Genomic DNA, 22,158 nt, shown 5'->3' on the forward strand with positions numbered 1-22,158 from the left:
CCCGTCAGACAGTTTTCACTTGACCTCGACCTCATTTCATGGATCAGTGAACAAGGTTAAGTTTTGGTGGTCAAGTCCATATCTCAGATACTATAAGCAGTAGGTCTAGTATATTCGGTGTATGGAAGGACTGTAAGGTGTACATGTCCAACTGGCAGGTGTCATCTGACCTTGACCTCATTTTCATGGTTCAGTGGTTATAGTTAAGTTTTTGTGTTTTGGTCTGTTTTTCTTATACTGTATGCAATAGGTCTACTATATTTGGTGTATGGAATGATTGTAAGGTGTACATGTCTAGCTGGCAGGTGTCTTCTGACCTTGACCTCATTTTCATGGTTCAGTGGTCAAAGTTAAGTTTTTGAGTTTTGGTATTTTTTTCTAATACTATATGCAATAGTTCAACTATGTTTGGTGTATGGAAATATTTTATGATCTGTATGTCAGTCACGCAGGTTTTATTTGACCTTGACCTCATTTTCAAGGTTCATTGCTCAGTGTTAAGTTTTTGTGTTTTGGTCTGTTTTTCTTAAACTATAAGCAATAGGTCAACTATATTTGTTGTATGGAAGAATTGTTAGCTGTACATGCCTGCCTAGCATGGTTCATCTGACCTTGACCTCATTTTCATGGTTCATTGGTCAATGTTTAGTTTACTTGGTTAATGTTAAGTTTATGTGACAGTTGTAATAAAGCTTTATATTTAGGACTATCAACATAATATCAATGATTAGTTAAGAAGGCGAGACATTTCAGCGTGTGCACTCTTGTCTCCATTTTTTTTGAGCCTGCGACTTTTGTCTTCCAGACAATCTATAGATTTGATTGAACACTGTATTCATTTTTTACAAGCATAACTTTTTTCATACGTTTCAAACGTTTTATTTCATTAACTGTAAATCTATTATGTGCATTCCCCTATCACACTGAAAACATTGACACTGGGTTCTGCAGAACCCTTACGAATTTTTAATTTCGTTTGTTTGCCAAGGTCTGTATACAATTCTTTAGAAAATGTGTACTTTGTGGAACATTTCAATTCATGGTTTACCTATCACAAAATCCATGAAAATTGGTTTCCCACAAATTGTAATAAATCCACAGTAGTATCATGTGTGTTATTAATGGTGCTATTTGTGTTAATGATGTTGAAACTTACCATCACTTTTGAAATCTTCTCCAAATACTCCATGATATATCTATTTCCTGCGATTGTAGAATTTGTAAAACTGACATATTGAGAGGGAAAGCATGTTTTTTCCTATTGGTCTGAAATACAATATCATGTGTTAAAATCTATTTTACTTGCAGTCTGCTCCACTAAATATAAGTTGAACATAACTTTGAAAATGCAGTTGTACCTTCATTTTTAGCTCACCTGGCCAGAAGGGCCAAGTGAGCTTTTCTCATCACTTGGCGTCCGTCGTCCGTTGTCGTTAGCTTTTTACAAAAATCTTCTCCTCTGAAACCACTGGGCCAAATTTAACCAAACTTAGCCACAATCATCATTAGGGTATCTAGTTTAAAAAATGTGTCCGATGACCCCTCCAACCAACCAAGATGGCTGCCATGGCTAAAAATAGAACATAGGGGTAAAATGTAGATTTTGGCTTATATCTTTGAAACCAAAGCATTTAGAGTAAATCTGACAAGGGTAAAACTGATTATCAGGTCAAGATCTATCTGCCCTGAAATTTTCAAACAAATCTGACAACCTGTTGTTGGGTTGCTGCCCCTGAATTGGTAATTTTAAGGAAATTTTGCCGTTTTTGGTTATTATCTTGAATATTATTATAGATAGAGATAAACTGTAAACAGCAATAATGTTCAGCAAAGTAAGATCTACAAATAAGTCGACATGACCAAAATTGTCAGTCGACCCCTTTAGGAGTTATTGCCCTTTATAGTCAATTTTTAACAATTTTTCGTTAATTTTTGTACCGGTAATCTTTTACAAAAATCTTTTTCACTGAAACTACTGAGACAAATTTAACCATACTTGGCCATAATCATTATTAGGGTATCTAGTTTAAAAATTTGTCCCATGACCCCGCCTTCCAACTATCATAGCCAACTTGGTTAAAAATAGAACATAGGGGTATTTTCAGACGAATCTGACAACCCGTTGTTGGATTGCTGCCCCTGAGTTAGTAATTTTACAGAAAATTTGCAGTTTTTTGTTATTATCTTAGATATCATTATAATATCTAATATCTAATACTATTAATTATGATTTTAACCTTATTTTATATGATTTCCAAAGCAACAGTAAACACAGGTGAGCGACACAGGCTCGTGAGAGCCTCTAGTTTAATGGACTATTGTTACTATTTATGATTAATAATGTGTAAGTTTATACTTTTTTATACGACCGCAAATTTACAGTCGTATATTGGTATGACGTTGGCGTAGTCGTCGTCGTCCGAAGACACATTGGTTTTCGCACAATAACTTTAGTTTAAGTGAATGGATCTCTATGAAATTTTACCATAAGGTTTAATACCACAAAAGGAAGGTTCAGATTGATTTTGGGGGTTATGGTACCAACAGTTAAGGAATTAGGGGCCAAAAATAAGCATTTTTGTAACTTCCAGACAATAACTTGTGTGTTAGGGTATGGATCTCTCTGGCATTGTACCACAAGGTTCCATATCACAAAGGGGATGCTGGGATTAATTTTGGGGGTTATTGCCTCAAAATTTTTGGAATTAGGGGCCAAAAAAGGGGCAAAAAACAAGCATTTTTCTAGTATCATGACAATAACTTGTGTGTAAGTGTATGGATCTTTCTGAAATTGTACTACAAGGTTCCATATCACAAAGGGAAAGCTCGAATTGAGTTTGGGGGTTATTGCCCAAAACGTTTAGGAATAAGGGACCAAAAAGGGGCTAAAAATAAGCATTTTTCTAGTTTCCAGATAATAACTTGTGTTCAAGTGTATGGATCTCTCTGAAATTGTACTGCAAGGTACCATACCACAAAAGGAATGCTGGGATTGATTTTGGGGGTAATTGCCTCAAAATATTAGGAATTAAGGGCCAAAAAGGGGCAAAAAACAAGCATTTTTAGCTCACCTGGGCCAAGTGAGCTTTTCTCATCACTTGGCGTCCGTTGTCCGTCGTCTGTTAATTTTTACAAAAATCTTCTCCTCTGAAACTACTTGACCAAATTTAACCAAACTTGGCCACAATCATCATTGGGGTATTTAGTTTAAAAAATGTGTCCGTTAAAAATAGAACATAGGGGTAAAATGTAGATTTTGGCTTATATCTCTGAAAACAAAGCATTTAGAGTAAATCTGACTTGGGTAAATTGTTTATCAGGTGAAGATCTATCTGCCCTGAAATTTTCAGATGAATCGGAATACCTGTTGTTGGGTTGCTGCCCCTGAATTGGTAATTTTAAGGAAATTTTGCCGTTTTTGGTTATTATCTTGAATATTATTATAGATAGAGATAAACTGTATACAGCAATAATGTTCAGCAAAGTAAGATCTACAAATAGGTCAGCATGACCAAAATTGTCAATTGACCCCTTAAGGAGTTATTGCCCTTTATAGTCAATTTTTTACAATTTTTATAAATTTGGTAAATTTTTGTAAATTTTTACAAAATATTTTCCACTGTAACTACTGGGCCAAGTTCATTATGGATAGAGATAATTGTAAGCAGCAAGAATGTTCAGTAAAGTAAGATCTACAAACACATCACCATCACCAAAACACAATTTTGTCATGAATCCATCTGTGTCCTTTGTTTAATATGCACATAGACCAAGGTGAGTGACACAGGCTCTTTAGAGCCTCTAGTTCTAGTTTCAGGACAATAACGTGTACTACAAGGTTCCATATCACAAAGGGAAAGCTGGGTTTGAGTTTGGGGGTAATTGCCCTAAACATTTAGGAATTTGGGGCCAAAAAGGGGCAAAAAAACAAGCATTATTACAGTTTCCAGACAATAACTTGTTTTCAAGTGTATGGATCTCTCTGAAATTGTACTGCAAGGTACTATACCACAAAGGGAAGGCTGGGATTGAGTTTGGGGGTGATGAATCATAAGGGGGTTCAAAAAATTGGGGGAGGGATTTTTGTTTCCTTTTTTTTTTTTTTCCTTTGTTTCCTTTTTTTTTTTTTTTAAATTTTCCATTTTATGTTGGTTATTTTTTATTTATATATAAAAGCAAATAATAATGATATGGTTTGATTTCATATGCTGAATTTAACTGGGTAGTTAGATTCTTAATTTTTGGTCCCGTTTTCAAATTGGTCTACATTAAGGTCCAAAGGGTCCAAAATTAAACTTAGTTTGATTTTAACAAAAATTGAATTCTTGGGGTTCTTTGATATGCTGAATCTAACCGTGTATGAATTTAGATTTTGGATATTGGACCATAATAGGTAAATTAAAAATTTTTAAGTTCTTAGACCAAATTCATTCTGTGTCAGAAACCTATGCTGTGTCAAATATTTGATCACAATCCAAATTCATAGCTGTATCAAGCTTGAATGTTGTGTCCATACTTGCCCCAACTGTCCAGGGTTCGACCTCTGCGGTCGTATCAAGCTGCGCCCAGCGGAGCATTTTATTAAAAATACATTTGAAGTATCAAACTTCCTGAAATCCATCAAAGTATTGTGGGGCATTTGATCAGACAAACTGGGATAATTAATATGACGAACAAAAAATCCTGAAAAATAACCAGTTTTCCCTGAGTTCTGATTTACACAAAATCTTAATCTTTTCAAAGAATTTTGCAGTTGTTTTACAATATAAATCATGAATTTTAATTGAAAAATTAAGCATTTATAGTATTTAAGGATTAATCAAAATGGTGGTGGCAAAAAAAAAGAGAAGGTATGATAAGAGCCATTGTTTGGTCCCTGAAATTGCAAAAATAGTAAAATGATTCAAGCCTTTCAAAACTTTTTTTTTTTTTACATTTTGAATATTACTAAGTTAATAAGTCCCAATATCATTAGAAACCATCATAGAATCACAACAGATTATTCAACATTATATTGAAGATATTCAAATGACAGATTTATAACAAATTGTCTTCCTTTTTATTGCAGATATTGATGAGTGTGCTTTGGGAACAGACGACTGTAAACAAGACTGTATTGATGTTATTGGTAGTTTTAACTGTGATTGTCGTATTGGATTTACATTAAATAGTGACAGGAAAACCTGTTCAAAGATTGTGCTACCAGAAGGTAAACAATCAAAGTAGCCTTAGTCATAAACAGGAAAACCTGTTCAAAGATTGTGCTACCAGAAGGTAAACAATCAAAGAAGCCTTAATCATAAACAGGAAAACCTGTTCAAAGATTGTGCTACCAGAAGGTAAACAATCAAAGAAGCCTTAGTCATAAACAGGAAAACTTGTTCAAAGATTGTGTTACCAGAAGGTAAACAATCAAAGTAGCCTTAGTCATTAACAGGAAAAACAATCTTTACAAGATAGCATGTGTTCATTTATAAAGAACAGTAATAAAACAATATGTGAAACCAAGAGGGGAGTCAAAATCATAAGTCGAAGGACAGTCAACACATAAATAAACGAGAAAGAAAATACTGAAAATTTAGTCTATAAAAAACTAAACAGAAAACTAAAGATTGAACAACATGGACAACCTTAAAACATTTAAAGTGAAAGCAGGTGGGTGAGCAGATAAGGTTTCACTTGTGACACCAATTGCTTTGGTGATGACCAGTTAAAGTTTTATGATATTTAATGAGCTAAGAGGAGGATGAGATTGTGGCTAAGACAAATGGAAATCTCTGGTCATTTGTGGCACAATTATTTTGTTACAAATTATGATGTTATTTGTTACACATTGAAAGAAAAGAATTCAACTTTACCATTGAGAAGTTTGTTAAATAAGAATAAAAGATTCCCTGCTGAAAAAAGTCGCAACTGGCATTAGTAGCTGAATCAAATATTTATTTTGTATGGTATTTTTTTCCTTTTGTTAGAAGAACCTTGTCTGAAAGGAAAAGGTGTTGAATAATCATTATAATTTTTTGTTTTTTTTTAGTTGAAAATAAGTGTAACAGTACCAGTCTTGTATGTGATTTAGTAAATGGGGGATGCAGTGTCAACAGCACAGGAGATGCCTTCTGTTTCTGCAACTCAGGCTATGAGTTTACTAATCCAGGTGTTGATTATACCTGTACAGGTTGGTAATTTGTTGATTTTTATCAAGATTATTTTAACGTTGTATCATTTTAGCAGATAATACTAAACTTTTCATTAAAAAAGTATGTAGTTACCAAGTTATTAATTAGAAGGTGTTTACATTGTTAAGGAAAAGATAGGATTTTGATCCAAATTGGCCATAAAATAAAATATCAAACTATCTCTGATTATCAAATTCATTTGTTGACTGTATGTTCTTAAAAAAACAGTCATATGTTCCTAAAAAAAACAGTCATATGTTCCTAAAAAAAGCAGTCATATGTTCTTAAAAAAGCAGTCATATGTTCTTAAAAAAGCAGTCATATGTTCCTAAAAAAGCAGTCATATGTTCTTAAAAAAGCAGTCATATGTTCCTAAAAAAGCAGTCATATGTTCCTAAAAAAGCAGTCATATGTTCTTAAAAAAGCAGTCATATGTTCCTAAAAAAGCAGTCATATGTTCTTAAAAAAGCAGTCATATGTCCCTAAAAAAGCAGTCATATGTTCTTAAAAAAGCAGTCATATGTTCCTAAAAAAGCAGTCATATGTTCTTAAAAAAGCAGTCATATGTTCCTAAAAAAGCAGTCATATGTTCCTAAAAAAGCAGTCATATGTTCTTAAAAAAGCAGTCATATGTCCCTAAAAAAGCAGTCATATGTTCTTAAAAAAGCAGTCATATGTTCCTAAAAAAGCAGTCATATGTTCTTAAAAAAGCAGTCATATGTTCCTAAAAAAGCAGTCATATGTTCTTAAAAAACACAGTCATATGTTCTTAAAAAAGGCACTGCAGTTTTAGTTTGAAATATGGGTTTATACAGCCGTGAAAAAAATTGCACAAATTACTTGATTTGTGTATGCTTCAAAATTATATTAAGCACAGCTGTCACCCCAAAAGATATTTATACAGTATCTGTATTTTGTGTTTATATATTAAGTGGCAAAAAATATCATGGATGACACTTGAACTATATAGTAATTTAGCCAAATTTGTCTATTTATGCTAAAAATTTGATAATTTTGCTTATGAAATAACTTTGTTATTACTAACTTATAGTCAAATTGTGTCCTTAAGACTTGGCTAATATACACATATTTTGAAAGCCTTCCTCTTATGCTTAAAAATGTGATTAGTAATGGTATCATTCAATGTTTTGTGTGTAATGAATTTACATGCCTTTAAGCCCCATTATGTTTCTCCTCTATTTCCTTAATACTTTGTTACCCTTCTAGTTTTTTTCCTAATCAATGCCAGAGTTCTCGAAACGTGATGGTCCATAAGTCCTGACCACCAAAATTTTGCAAAGGACCGACACAATTTTGGTATTTTGCAATAGAAATAATAGTGAGGACCAGCAGATTTTCTTTAAGGACCATCAGAGAAAAAAAGTTTCCAGAACTCTGCATTCAATGCATCAAAACACGATAAGCGAAGCAACTATATGTATCACTACTTTTTAAAATCATACATCTTAAGTGAACTTCTGACAAAATAACTTTTTTATTCTACTTCTACACCAAGATTCATTACTTGTGTTCATTTCCTAAAAATAAAACGAAACACATCCGTTTCTGGCTAAAAAATATATAATAGTTTTTATCTGCTTTCTGAAGCACATATTCTGTTCCTTTATTTAATTTTATACATATGTAAGATCTATGATTTCGATTAAAATGGAAATGCAAAATAAAATACACTTTACATTTTCCAACTGAAGGTTTGTATTTTCTGAAATTTTGAAATATTTTATTTTTGAATGTTGCATTTAAATCTCATTTAATTTATTTTAGATATTGATGAATGTCAGAACAATAATGGTGGATGTGAACAGATCTGTACAGATAATGCTGGTGGATACAGTTGTACCTGCCCAACAGGATATAAACTGTCATCTGACTCTAAATCATGTGACTGTAAGTATATCATATGATCCATTTAACAGATACATGCTGACATGTAATTCTAAATCGTGTAACTAAGTATATCATATGATCCATCTAACAGATGTGATTCTAAATCGTGTCACTTAGTAAATCATATGATCCATCTAACGGATACATGCTGACATGTGATTCTAAATCATGTCACTTAGTGTATCATATGATCCATCTAACAGATACATGCTGACATGTGATTCTAAATCATGTGACTAAGTATATCATATGATCCATCTAACGGATACATGCTGACATGTGATTCTAAATCGTGTCACTTAGTATATCATATGATTCATCTAACAGATGTGATTCTAAATGGTGTCACTTAGTATATCATATGATCCATCTAACGGATACATGCTGACATGTGATTCTAAATCGTGTCACTTAGTATATCATATGATCCATCTAACAGATACATGCTGACATGTGATTCTAAATTGTGTCACTTAGTATATCATATGATCCATCTAACAGATACATGCTGACATGTGGTTCTAAATCATGTGACTGTAAGTATATTATATGATCCATCTAACAGATACATGCTGACGTGATTCTAAATCGTGTAACTAATTATATCGTATGATGCATCAAACAGGATATATGCTGTCATGTGATTATAAATCGTGTGGGTCCTGGGCTTGATCCCTGAGTGGGTCAAACCAAAGACTTTAAAATTGGTATTCGCCACTTTTCTAAGAAGCGGTATAAAGGCGTTGGAGCAAAGACTGGTTGGCTCAGAGACAGGGTACACATTGTCATGTGATTCTGTATGACTTATCTTGGCTCTTACAAATGGCATGATATCATTTGATTCTATTTCATGTGACCTACAATTGAGAATATAGACTATTCTCTGATTAGTTCTGCTGTGACAAAGTGTATCATGTGATCTGTTGTATGCTTTCATATGATAATGTATCATGTATCTGTCATACGAATAAAAAGTGATTTAAAACAGCCACTCAAAGACACATGGTCCGGGTACACAGTTATCGTCCTTTGATTTTCGTTGTCCACGAATATAGTCCCTAGTGTGGACAGTGTGTTACTTGTCAATTTTTTTGCTCACCTGGCCCGAAGGGCCAAGTGAGCTTTTCTCATCACTTGGCGTCCGTCGTCCGTCGTCGGCGTTAACTTTTTACATTTTGAACTTCTCCTAGAGAACCACTGAATGGAATGAAACCAAACATGGCATGAATGTTCCTTATGAGGTGCTGACCAAGTGTTGTTACTTTGTAGCCGATCCATCATCCAAGATGGCCGCCAGCGGGGGACTTAGTTTATAATAGGACCCTATGGGAAATGCATACAAATGACTTCTTTTAGAGAACCACTGAATGGAATGAAACCAAACATGGCATGAATGTTCCTTATGAGGTGCTCACCAAGTGTTGTTACTTTGTAGCCGATCCATCATCCAAGATGGCCGCCAGCGGGGGACTTAGTTTAACATAGGACCTATGGGAAATGCATACAAATGACTTCTTTTAGAGAACCACTGAATGGAATAAAACCAAACATGGCATGAATGTTCCTTATGAGGTGCTGACCATGTGTTGTTACTTTGTAGCCGATCCATCATCCAAGATGGCCACCATCGGGGAACTTAGTTTAACATAGGACCCTTTGGGAAATACATACAAATGTCTTCTTTTAGAGAACCACTGAATGGAATGAAACCAAACATGGCATGAATGTTCCTTATGAGGTGCTGACCAAGTGTTGTTACTTTGTAGCCGATCCATCATCCAAGATGGCCGCCAGCGGGGGACTTAGTTTAACATAGGACCCTATGGGAAATACATAAAAATGTCTTCTTTCAGAGAACCACTGAATGGAATGGAACCAAACATGGCATGAATGTTCTTTATGAGATGCTGACCAAGTGTTGTTACTTTGCAGTCGGTCCATCATCCAAGATGGCCGCCAGCGGGGGACTTAGTTTAACATAGGACCCAATGGGAAATACATACAAATGTCTTCTTTTAGAGAACCACTGAATGGAATGAAACCAAACATGGCATGAATGTTCCTTATGAGGTTCTGACCAAGAGTTGTTCCTTTGTAGCCGATCCATCATCCAAGATGGCCGCCAGCGGGGGACTTAGTTTAGCATAGGACCCTATGGGAAATACATACAAATGTCTTCTTTTAGAGAACCACTGAATGGAATGAAACCAAACATGGCATGAATGTTCCTTATGAGGTGCTGACCAAGTGTTGTTACTTTGCAGTCGGTCCATCATCCAAGATGGCCGACAGCAGGGGACTTAGTTTAACAAAGGACCTATGGGAAATACATACAAATGTCTTCTTTTAGAGAACCACTGAATGGAATGAAACCAAACATGGCATGAATCTTCCTTATGAGATGCTGACCAAGTGTTGTTACTTTGTAGCCGATCCATCATCCAAGATGGCGCCCAGCGGGGGACTTAGTTTTACATAGGACCCTTTGGGAAATACATAAAAATGTCTTCTTTTAGAGAACCAAAAATGGAATGGAACCAAACATGGCATGAATGTTCCTTATGAGATGTTGACCAAGTGTTGTTACTTTGAAGCCGATCCATCATCCAAGATGGCCGACAGCGGGGGACTTAGTTTAACATAGGACCCTATGGGAAATGCATACAAATGACTTCTTTTAGAGAACCACTGAATGGAATTGAACCAAACATGGCATGAATGTTCCTTATGAGTTGCTGACCAAGAGTTGTTACTTTGCAGTCGATCCATCATCCAAGATGGCCGCTAGGGGGGGGGGGGGGGGGGGGGGCTTAGTTTAACATAGGACCCTATGGGAAATACATACAAATGTCTTCTTTTAGAGTACCACTGAATGGAATGAAACCAAACATGGCATGAATGTTCCTTATGAAGTGCTGACCAAGTGTTGCTACTTTGTTGCCAATTTACTGTTCAAGATGGCCACCAGGATATTTTATTAAATAACGGGACCAATATTAATCAAAATTTGGCCTCAATCATTATTTGGGTATCTGTTATGATTTTTATCTATCTTTACATGATTTCTAAAACCAAAGTAGAGTCAGGTGAGCGACACAGGCTCTTGAGAGCCTCTAGTTTTATACCCCTTCCAAATTTATTTCTCCATGTTTTATGACTCAAATAGCAAGTAGGGGGGTGAAATGACACTGTAAAAAAATTTGGGTCATGAATTTTAAAGTAAAGTAGTGATTTGGTCCAGCTGAAAAATGTTAAAAATTAGCACTTTGGAAGCTGTCAAAAGATTTGAAGACCCCTTAACATAAAATTATCCATATTTTGAGTTAGAGCCGATGAAGTTTTCTATAATTTTGATATAATTTGTCCCAAAAGTAGTACAACACACTGTAAAAATATTATTGAGAAAGCACAGGTGGGATTTTTTTAATTTTCATTTCTTGTCTAAAAGAAATGCACTACGAAATAACTGTGTACTCGGACCTAAGAGGTGAAATCAGGAAATATAGAATCTGTACTTTGGCAACTTCCCTGAATTATTTGAAGGTGTCAATTTATCAAATAGCATAAAACTAAAGGATTTAAACTTTTATTTGATAGAATTTCTGCAAAAATGACCAATTTGGGCATTTTATGGTCAAAATAAGCATTTCATAGCTTTTTCAATTTTGATGCATAAGTGGCATTCTGACTTTCTATCTGACAGGTTTTTATGTGTCAATATTTGTGTTTCTATGCTTCAATCCAGTTATATTACGGTACTCATTTGTGAACTCTCAATCTACAGAAAAGAAGATTATCTCAGACAATATGTGCAAAATGTGTTGTATATATGATCCTCGTCTATAAACGCCCTGTTTGGATCAAGTTAAATGTGAGGAGCTTGGAACATAAAAGTTGAAGTCCATAATAAAGACCTCACTAATTTTGTATAAAAAGCACTTAACAATGTCTTTTGTACCTGTTTTATGTCACATAATATCTTTCTTTTCTTCTGTAGGATAGCAAGTGGTTCAAATATAAGCCTGTTGAGACTAAAATTGCATGCATGTTTTTCACTAAAAAGTGAAAAATCTTTGTATCAGACCATACTGTCTACAAAAAAAGTTGAATGCAAGAGTCTTTTTGTACTCAGATTAAATTATTTTCAGTTTTACTTGGCCTAAGACCCTTTTAAACTAATATGATATGTTATTTGTAAGTTTTCTTTCCATTTAAAGTACATTAAATACATATGTAAGGATTATTTATAACCAAAAAGCTTTACAAATTTAAAATTGCTGGAAAATATTACATCTTCATGTAAGGCCCCCCTTCATTGAAAAACCTCCATTTTTAGGCACAGGATCATATAAATTTGACTTTTTAATAATTATGATAAGTCTGATAAATCAAATGAGTACTCTTTTGCTTTAAATACATAATATATTATATATTAAGGCATTTCAAAATTATTTTTTTGCAATATTTTAATTTTTTAAGCCCCAAATGTTGATAGTTGAAATTTTTCAATTGTAACGTCTAAATTTAAAATGCAAAGTTGAATATAGAATTAGTCATATTGTCTATAATATATATCCTATTGCCATGAAACTTTGTAAGCAGTCTTATAATTTAATAAGCTTTGGTCATACCAAGTTTCATTAAGATTGGTCATCTTTTTCTACCCTATTAGGTCCGGGTACACAGTTATCGTCCTTTGATTTTCGTTGTCCACGAATATAGTCCCTAGTGTGGACAGTGTGTTACTTGTCAATTTTTTTTATACCTCTTCCAAATTTATTTCTCCATGTTTTATGACTCAAATAGCAAGTAGGGGGGTGAAATGACACTGTAAAAAAATTTGGGTCATGAATTTTAAAGTAAAGTAGTGATTTGGTCCAGCTGAAAAATGTTAAAAATTAGCACTTTGGAAGCTGTCAAAAGATTTGAAGACCCCCTTAACATAAAATTGTCCATATTTTGAGTTAGAGCCGATGAAGTTTTCTATAATTTTGATATAATTTGTCCCAAAAGTAGTACAACACACTGTAAAAATATTATTGAGAAAGCACAGGTGGGATTTTTTTAATTTTCATTTCTTGTCTAAAAGAAATACACTACGAAATAACTGTGTACTCGGACCACATATAGACATCTATAGGGCAACATATAGTCTTTGACAATAGACAGGGGTGTTTACAATATTTCAGCTCTAAATTGTCTAAAAAAGGATGTTAATTATTTAAATAAAAAATACAGTTAACTCTCGTTGTCTCGATCTCGGTTGACTCGAAATTTCGGATGAGTCGAAGTTTTCTCGTGGTCCCGAACTTTGTTCCATATAAATATATGTATTTCAACTCCTGATGAATCGAAATTGGATGAGTCGAAATTTCGGTTGAGTCGTACTAAATTTACAGTCCCAAGGTTAACAAAAGCATTCAAAATTCATTATTTATCTCGAACTAATACACATATGTCAAAACATGACCTCCGGGATTTAAATGGATTGAAGAGTTAATCTGACAATACACGTGTAATTACATTTCTGGTCACTGACCACTGTATTGATTTATGACATTCTATTTCCACGAGTGTTTACCTAAGATTATCTTTTATCACCATGATAAACAATTAGTGATACATTGTTAAAGTTTATGAAAAAATATTTAAAATGTTTACAAAAAAAATTAATTAAATTAATCGTGATTTACACTGATGAGCTTGGATGTGTATAAAGTGGGATGAAGACTTCCGTCGGTGATCACATTAAATTACTCAATTGGCGTCTTTTATCTTTTTGTATTTTTTTTTCTTTAAAAGAAAGATTGAGATTGAAGAAAATTAAAATAAATCTAAATTTCTAAAATCTCTTGTATCCGAGAATATAATTAAATGACTTAAATAACGCTAAGATCGAATGGAAATTACTCACATAAAAGCCACAGGGAAAAATTGTAACTGTTCAAAGAAATAAATAAGTGAAAACAATGTTATTATAATCATGAAAGACCATAACATACAAATCCATCGATACGAAACCAGAATATCGATCCCTTTCCCATATTAATACGGATTTATTTTAGCTTTACCAAGCTAAGCAAGAGTTGTGTCCCTTGGTCTGTCAAACTTCCGGTTTTTGTCTGAGTCGAACTACGGGTATCTCGAAATATTTCTCTGGTCCGGCTGACAACGAGATAATGAGAGTCGACTGTATCTGCCATTTAAACAAGTACTCCAAATGACATAAAACATTAAGAAAGGACAAGAGTCAACCATTGACAATACTCCTGACAGGCAAATGAAAGTGGGGTAGTTTAACTAGTTTTTTTAGTTCTCATCTGTCTGCCTTTTTATCTTGATCAGTGGACTAAGAAAAGGTACATTAATGAGCATACAATTAATATCAGTACAGGAAAAACGTTCATCTCTATAATAAGGGTACAGTAGAACATAAGCACCAGCAAATATCAAAGAATACTCCATATTTCTGAAGTAAGTTTATCATGTCATCTGACAGATAGGATAGAACCTTTCCTTTCCTCTCCAATTCAAAATCATGTTAAGCAATTTTCAATGGAAATTATGCAAACCAATCCTTTATATTCAGATCATTATGATGATGTTCTAAGCTTTTATAAGAAATAGAAGAAAGCATCCCATAAAATTACCATTTGGAAACCATGAGGCTTTTACTGAACAATATAATCAATTCCTTATGTCTCTGCTGACACAAATATGTTTTTTTTATTTGGTGAATTTGTTTCTTTTGCTTTAAACAATGTAAAGTAGTCAAGACCCTGTTACTCAGTGGTTGTAAATCATATTTGTTTTTCGTTCATTATTTTGTACATAAATCAGGCCGTTAGTTTTCTAGTTTGAATTGTTTTACATTTGTCATTTTGGGGCCTTTTATAGCTGACTATGCGGTATGGGCTTAGCTCATTGTTGAAGGCCGTACAGTGACCTATAGTTGTTAATTTCTGTGTCATTTGGTCTTGTGGAGAGTTGTCTCATTGGCAATCATACCACATCTTATTTTTATATTAAAATCCTAAATGTTTTGAAATTTGTTTGCATTGTAAATAAAAAAAAAAATTTTAATTTGACTTTTGATTTGCAGCATGTAATGAAACTAATACATGGGGACAAAACTGTGCCAATGTATGTAACTGTGGAATAGGAGCAGAATTCTGTGACAGACTGACTGGCTGTGTGTGTAAGAGAGGGTACAGTGGTATCTACTGCACCAAGAATATTAATGAATGTCTGTCGTCACCATGTCCAAACAATCAGACCTGTGTAGATACTGTTGGATCATACAAATGTACATGTCCCACTGGTTATCATATACAGAATGATGTCTGTGTGGGTGAGTAATCATCTGGCTGCATTTGGGTTAATACAAAATGTAAAAAAAACACATCGTGCAGAATTCTTGGATCAGTACAGATTATTTCTTTTGAACAAAGATTTATTATTAAGTTCAGTGTATGTTGAAAGGATAGAAAAAATAAAAGTATATTCATACATGTCATTTAGAAGTGTAAAGCATTTGCTTACATGATGAATATGAAAAAAGCTGTTCATATAGCTCATTTTCCAATGTCTTGTGAGACTTTTTAGACTCTCACATACAATGTATTATCCACTCCATATCCCCCTTTTCAAAACTTTAAAGCTTTTCACAGAATTTGATTTTAGTTAGGTAGAAAAATAACACAGAAAACCTGAAATGATAAAAAGACTATTTTACAAACATAAGATAAAGCTGGTGCATTGAAAATCTTATATAAATATTTTTCAGATGAAAACGAGTGTGTCTTACAAACAGATTCTTGTAATCAGAGGTGTATCAACAAAGCAGGAGGATATATATGTTCTTGTGAGGATGGTTTTGTGTTAACAGAGAACACAACATGTCAAAGTAAGAGTGATATAATGTTGATCCAAATACTTTGTTGTGGACCAGTTTAATAACAAAAAAGAGGGGGAAAAGAAAACAAATTGAACAATGTGGTCTTATAATTTTCTTTCTAATAAACCAGGAACTATCATTACCCTTGAATAACTAACAGAAAACAACACAAGACCAGAATAACAACAACTAAAACTACAAAGAATTGTACAGTAGTAGGATAATAATTGGTACAGAGTATCATGCTTGCATTACACAAATAGCTACTTACCTTAAGACTGGTCTTCAACCTGTAATAACAAATTTTACAAATAATTACTTTTCATACATGTAAAGAGTACAATCTTTTGTGAAACAAGAGCCATTGATTGTCCTTTACAATGGTTGTTTTTGATGGCAAGAGTTGTCTTTGAATCTATTCAATTATCATTTCTACAACTTAGTAGACTTTTAGTCTCATATTATTATAGCACATATTGATCATCAAAATAAATTGCAAATATCTCTTTAATTTTTTTGATGTTTTAGCTGTGCCTTATTAGAATAGCATTATAGATACATGAAACACAGCTTGTCCTTATATACCCACCTTTAAGTTGTTGAAAACGTATTGTTATCAATAAAAATGTTATTGGGTTTAGAAAAAAAAAAGTAGGATAGGGATAAAAAAAAGTTTAATCTAACAGGTACAAAAAATTAATGAAATTAAACAAATGCTAGCATGAGATACCTTAAATCTCCATGTTTTTCACATTCATGCCACAAATTTTCAATTTTGCCTTAATATTTTGAAACCTCTTACTTAATTAGTGCAGGCTTTCTAAAGTAGTTCTTTACAAAATTTTGTCCTACACTATTATTCATCATATTTAAAAGAACATCTCACATCTGATTCTATATGTTATTTTGTTTTTTTTTAGGTGCTGTCTCACTGGCTCATGTCTCAAATCTCCTTTTATATATTTTCATTCATGTTTCTGGTTTTATTACAATTTTCATACACCTAAAATTAATTTCAACCAATGCAATTCAAGTATAAAAAAAAACTGATTTTTGCTCCTAAACAAGAACACAAACCTTGTTTTTATATGACCGCAAAAAAATTTTGCGATCGTATATTGGTATGACGTTGGCGTCGTCGTCTTTGTCGTCCGAAGACACATTGGTTTTTGCACTCTAACTTTAGTTTAAGTGAATGGATCTCTATGAAATTTTACCATATAATAATAATAATAATAATAATAAATTCTTTATTTAAAGAGGGTAAACACAGTTAGTTACAATTACTAATCTTCCCTGAGGCCCTCATATACAATACATGTAAAAAATAATAATAAAAGAAAAAAAGCAAACATACAACATATTAACACAATCGTATAGTCATGATAGTTCAATATACATGTACCATAATTAGAACATAAAAAACAGTTACAGATTGCATGTAGTGAATAGATATTATATACAAATCAAAATCATACATTCTAAAAAAAAAGAGTAATAGTTGCAATCATTTCAAGACTGAATATTGGGACTGTTTCAAGTATTGTTTTATAATTTGTTTAAAAGAAAAAGTGTTTTGCACTTTACGCATTTCATATAGTAGTCCGTTCCATAAAACTGATCCAGAATAAGCAAAAGATTTTTTAAACAGTTCAGTTTTTGGCTTAGGAACTATCAAATTACCTTGAGTGACACCCCTTAAAGCATAAGGATTATTAACAGATATAAGTTGAAACTTTTGAAGTAGGTACTGTGGTGCTTCTTTCCGCATACATTTATGTAGCAGTAAACCATAAGGTTTAATACCACAAAAGGAAGGTTGGGATTGATTTTGGGGGTTATTGTACCAACAGTTAAGGAAAAAGGGGCCAAAAATAAGCATTTTTGTAACTTCCAGACATAACTTGTGTGTGAGTCTATGGATCTCTCTGACATTGTACCACAAGGTTCCATATCACAAAAGGAATGCTGGGATTGATTTTGGGGGTAATTGCCTCAAAATTTTAGGAATTAGGGGGCAAAAAAGGGGCAAAAAACAAGCATTTTTATATGGACAAATACTTTAGTACAAAACATAATTTAAAGCAGTGTAAGGGAGATAAATCAAATACATCATTTGAATTACCTCCCTTACACTGCTTTTAAATTATGTATAAAGTAATGGTTAATGAACAATTAAGACAATTTAAAACAGTGTAAGGGATGTAATCCACATACAACGTTTTGATTACTTCCCTTACACTGCTTTTAAATTATGTTTAAAGAAATGCATATTTATAAAGGAAGACCAGTAAAAATATCTGCAAATGTTGCATCTTTTTTTTTTTTTCAAAAAAATCGATATGAAAGATTTGACACCATATTTTAAATTCTATTATGAAATAGATTAAGTTAGAACTATGGTAAATTTAAATGGGTAATTATGGTTGCAAATTCATTGGAAATTTGAATTGAGATTATGACCATATCTTGAGGGAAAGAATTTTTTGGGGGAAAAAAGGGGGGAGGGGAGAAATTGTGGGGGGTCAATTATTTCTCATTTCAGATTTCAGAAATTAAAAAGAATAATTCTTCAAATATTATTTTTTTTTCAAATTTCAAATATTGAAAAATTTCAAGAAGTAATCTTTAATTGCACAGTATGGCGCATTAGATTTGTAAAATCTTTGACCACATTTATTTATTTGTTATGCCGAATCTGACCATGTATTTAGATTTTTAATTTTGGGTCCAGTTTTCAAATTGGTCTACATTAAGGTCCAAAGGGTCCAAAATTAAACTTAGTTTGATTTTAACAAAAATTGAATATATGGGGTTCTTTGATATGCTGAATCTAAACATGTATTTAGATTTTTGATTTCGGGCCCAGTTTTCAAGTTGGTCCAAATTGGGGTCCTAAATTAAACTTTGTTTTATTTCATCAAAAATTGAATTATTGGGGTTCTTTGATATGCCAAATCTAACTGTGTATTTAGATTTTTAATTTTGGGTCCTGTTTTTTTAATTGGTCTACATTAAGGTCCAAAGGGTCCAAAATTAAACTTATTTTGATTTTAACAAAAATTGAATATATGGGTTTTTTTGATATGCTGAATCTAAACATGTATTTAGATTTTTGATTTCAGGCCCAGTTTTCAAGTTGGTCCAAACTGGGGTCCAAAATTAAACTTTGTTTGATTTAAACAAAAATTGAATATATGGGGTTCTTTGATATGCTGAATCTAACCATGTATTTAGATTTATAATGTGTGGGCCCTGCTATCAAATTGGTTCATATTGAGGTCAAAAGGGTCCAAAATTAAACTTTGTTTTATTTCATCAAAAATTGAATTATTGGGGTTCTTTGATCTGCCAAATCTAACCGTGTATTTAGATTTTTAATTTTGGGTCCAGTTTTCAAATTGGTCTACATTAAGGTCCAAAGGGTCCAAAATTAAACTTAGTTTGATTTTAACAAAAATTGAATATATGGGGTTCTTTGATATGCTGAATCTAAACATGTATTTAGATTTTTGATTTTGGGCCCAGTTTTCAAGTTGGTCCAAATTGGGGTCCAAAATTAAACTTTGTTTGATTTCAGCAAAAATTGAATATATGGGGTTCTTTGATATGCTGAATCTAACCATGTATTTAGATTTATAATGTGTGGGCCCTGCTATCAAATTGGTTCATATTGAGGTCAAAAGGGTCCAAAATTAAACTTTGTTTTATTTCATCAAAAATTGAATTATTGGGGTTCTTTGATCTGCCAAATCTAACCGTGTATTTAGATTTTTAATTTTGGGTCCAGTTTTCAAATTGGTCTACATTAAGGTCCAAAGGGTCCAAAATTAAACTTAGTTTGATTTTAACAAAAATTGAATTCTTGGGGTTCTTTGATATGCTGAATCTAAACATGTGTTTAGATTTTTGATTTCAGGCCCAGTTTTCAAGTTGGTCCAAGTTGGGGTCCAACAAAATTAAACTTTGTTTGATTTCAACAAAAATTGAATATATGGGGTTCTTTGATATGCTGAATCTAACCATGTATTTTGATTTTTGGGCCTAGTTATCAAATTGGTCCACATTGAGGTCAAAAGGGTCCAAAATTAAACTTTGTTTGATTTCATCAAAAATTGAATTCTTTGGATTCTTCGATATGCTGAATCTAACCATATAATTAGATTTTGGATATTGGACCATAATAGGTAAATTAAAAAAAAATAAGTTCTTAGACCACATTCATTCTGTGTCAGAAAACTATGCTGTGTCAAATATTTAATCACAATCCAAATTCAGAGCTGTATTAAGCTTGAATGTTGTGTCCATACTTGCCCAACTGTTCAGGGTTCGACCTCTGCGGTCGTATCAAGCTGCGCCCAGCGGAGCATTTTATTATTGTTGGTGATCACTTTGATATATTGTATGTGTTTTTTTTTAGAAGACTCCATTTATGAAAATGATGTTATTTTGATGTTCAACAGGAAACATCTAGCAAGCTGTACTGGCGTTGGAACATATTGATCTGACATATTACTCATGAAACTGTCCATAACATTTTAAATTAAGTATAAACTATTTACATTTTCATTTACTTTCAGATTTTGATGAGTGTACATTGTTGAACAATAACTGTGAACAGATATGTGTTGACACTATCGGGAGTTTCTACTGTTCATGTAGAGATGGTTTCGTATTGAACTCCGATCAAAGTAGCTGTGATAAAGGTAATTTATTCACATCCTGGATTTTGTTTTTCTTTCATAAAATATCTCCATACTGTCCATTCAGTTAATGCAACTGTGTTAAAAAAACATTATATAATTTAAAAATAAGAAGATATGATATGATTGCCATATTGCATTCTATAAGCAACTATAGGTCATAGTAAGGCCTTCAACAATGAGCAAAACATATACCCCTTTTTAGTAAGCTATAAAGGCATGACAAAGTGAAATACAATTCAAAGGAGAAAACCAACAGCATGATTAATGTACAAAACAATAAATACAAAAAAAAATATGAAAATGACAACCGCTGCTGTTTTTCTTTGTCAGCAAGAATTGTGGCAGCACAGTGTTAGATACTTGTAAAGAACTAACTCTCCCTTGATAGATGACCTATGGTATACATATTTTAGCTGTGCTACATGTATATAAAAATGCAATATTTTTTTGAGAATTTGTCTGGCATATGTCAGTTATTCTTGACCTTATAATCATGGTTCAGTGACTTAATAAAAGTAAATTAAGTTTAATGATTAGGTGATGTTATCATTTACTATTGAAGATAGAATGTCAGACTTTTTTCGGTCTAGTGAATCATATTGAAATATAATGTATGATACTGATTTTTGTCAAAAAGCACATGTTTTTGAAATGATTTTTCTCTTATAGTTGTGACCTGTTATCTATTTCTTGCATGAAAATATATTTCTTGTATCTCACTGAAAGAAGTGTGATGGGAATAAGTGGTATGAATGTGTCAATTTGATTGGCCTTTCCTGCAATATGCTACGAAATTGTGACATCTCCATGGGCTATTAGTTAGGTCAATGATGACTTTCAAATGTGAAAATATCCTTTTAATCAAATTTGATTCCAATGTAGCTTAATTTTAACTCTTAGGCTTGTTTATTGATATTGAAATTAAATAACTTGAAATTTCTCACTTGTTATGAAACCTATAATTATCATGTAAGCTTGAGACCTATATAGACTTTCAAATAATTGATAACACAGTCAAGATCATTATGATTTTATTTGTCATTTTTCTTAAAATGCATTTTTTCATTTATAATTTTTTTTTTACTGCATTGATAAATTAAACATTTGACAATTTGTATTAATAAATGCAGGCATTAATTTCTATATGCACAGTATTAAACTCTATAATTGTTTTTATTTCTTTCAGATTATGACCCATGTGCAAATAACAATATCAACTGTAGCTATGGATGTGTACTTGAAAATAATGCACCTGTCTGCTTTTGTCCACTAGGTTATGAACTCAGTACTGATGACAGTCAGACATGCTCAGGTAAATTGTTTTATTCCATGGTAATCAGACTTAGCTAATACTAACAATGACCACTGTCCTTTCCTCGATCTTGATATCTTATATCATTAACGGGAAGCTTAATACAAAAATTTATGATAAAAGAGATGATTTTTCATTTCCTATCGTTAATTATCCATT

The 22,158-nt window shown here is 32.7% G+C and overlaps 1 protein-coding gene across 1 annotated transcript in view; it reads left to right on the plus strand.

Moving 5' to 3' along the window:
- The window catches only part of LOC127728000 (mucin-16-like), a 295,239-nt gene that overhangs the window by 216,288 nt on the left and 56,793 nt on the right, over positions 1-22,158 (plus strand). Inside the window, exons 36-42 of the mRNA XM_052235153.1 lie at positions 5,069-5,209; positions 6,035-6,175; positions 7,962-8,084; positions 15,187-15,435; positions 15,871-15,990; positions 20,562-20,687; positions 21,874-21,999. Coding sequence (XP_052091113.1) covers positions 5,069-5,209; positions 6,035-6,175; positions 7,962-8,084; positions 15,187-15,435; positions 15,871-15,990; positions 20,562-20,687; positions 21,874-21,999 — 1,026 coding nt within the window. The remainder of the gene's footprint in view (positions 1-5,068; positions 5,210-6,034; positions 6,176-7,961; positions 8,085-15,186; positions 15,436-15,870; positions 15,991-20,561; positions 20,688-21,873; positions 22,000-22,158) is intronic.

The sequence above is a fragment of the Mytilus californianus genome, unplaced genomic scaffold (assembly GCF_021869535.1).
Source record: "Mytilus californianus isolate M0D057914Y unplaced genomic scaffold, xbMytCali1.0.p SCAF_2, whole genome shotgun sequence".
Classification (NCBI taxonomy): domain Eukaryota; kingdom Metazoa; phylum Mollusca; class Bivalvia; order Mytilida; family Mytilidae; genus Mytilus; species Mytilus californianus.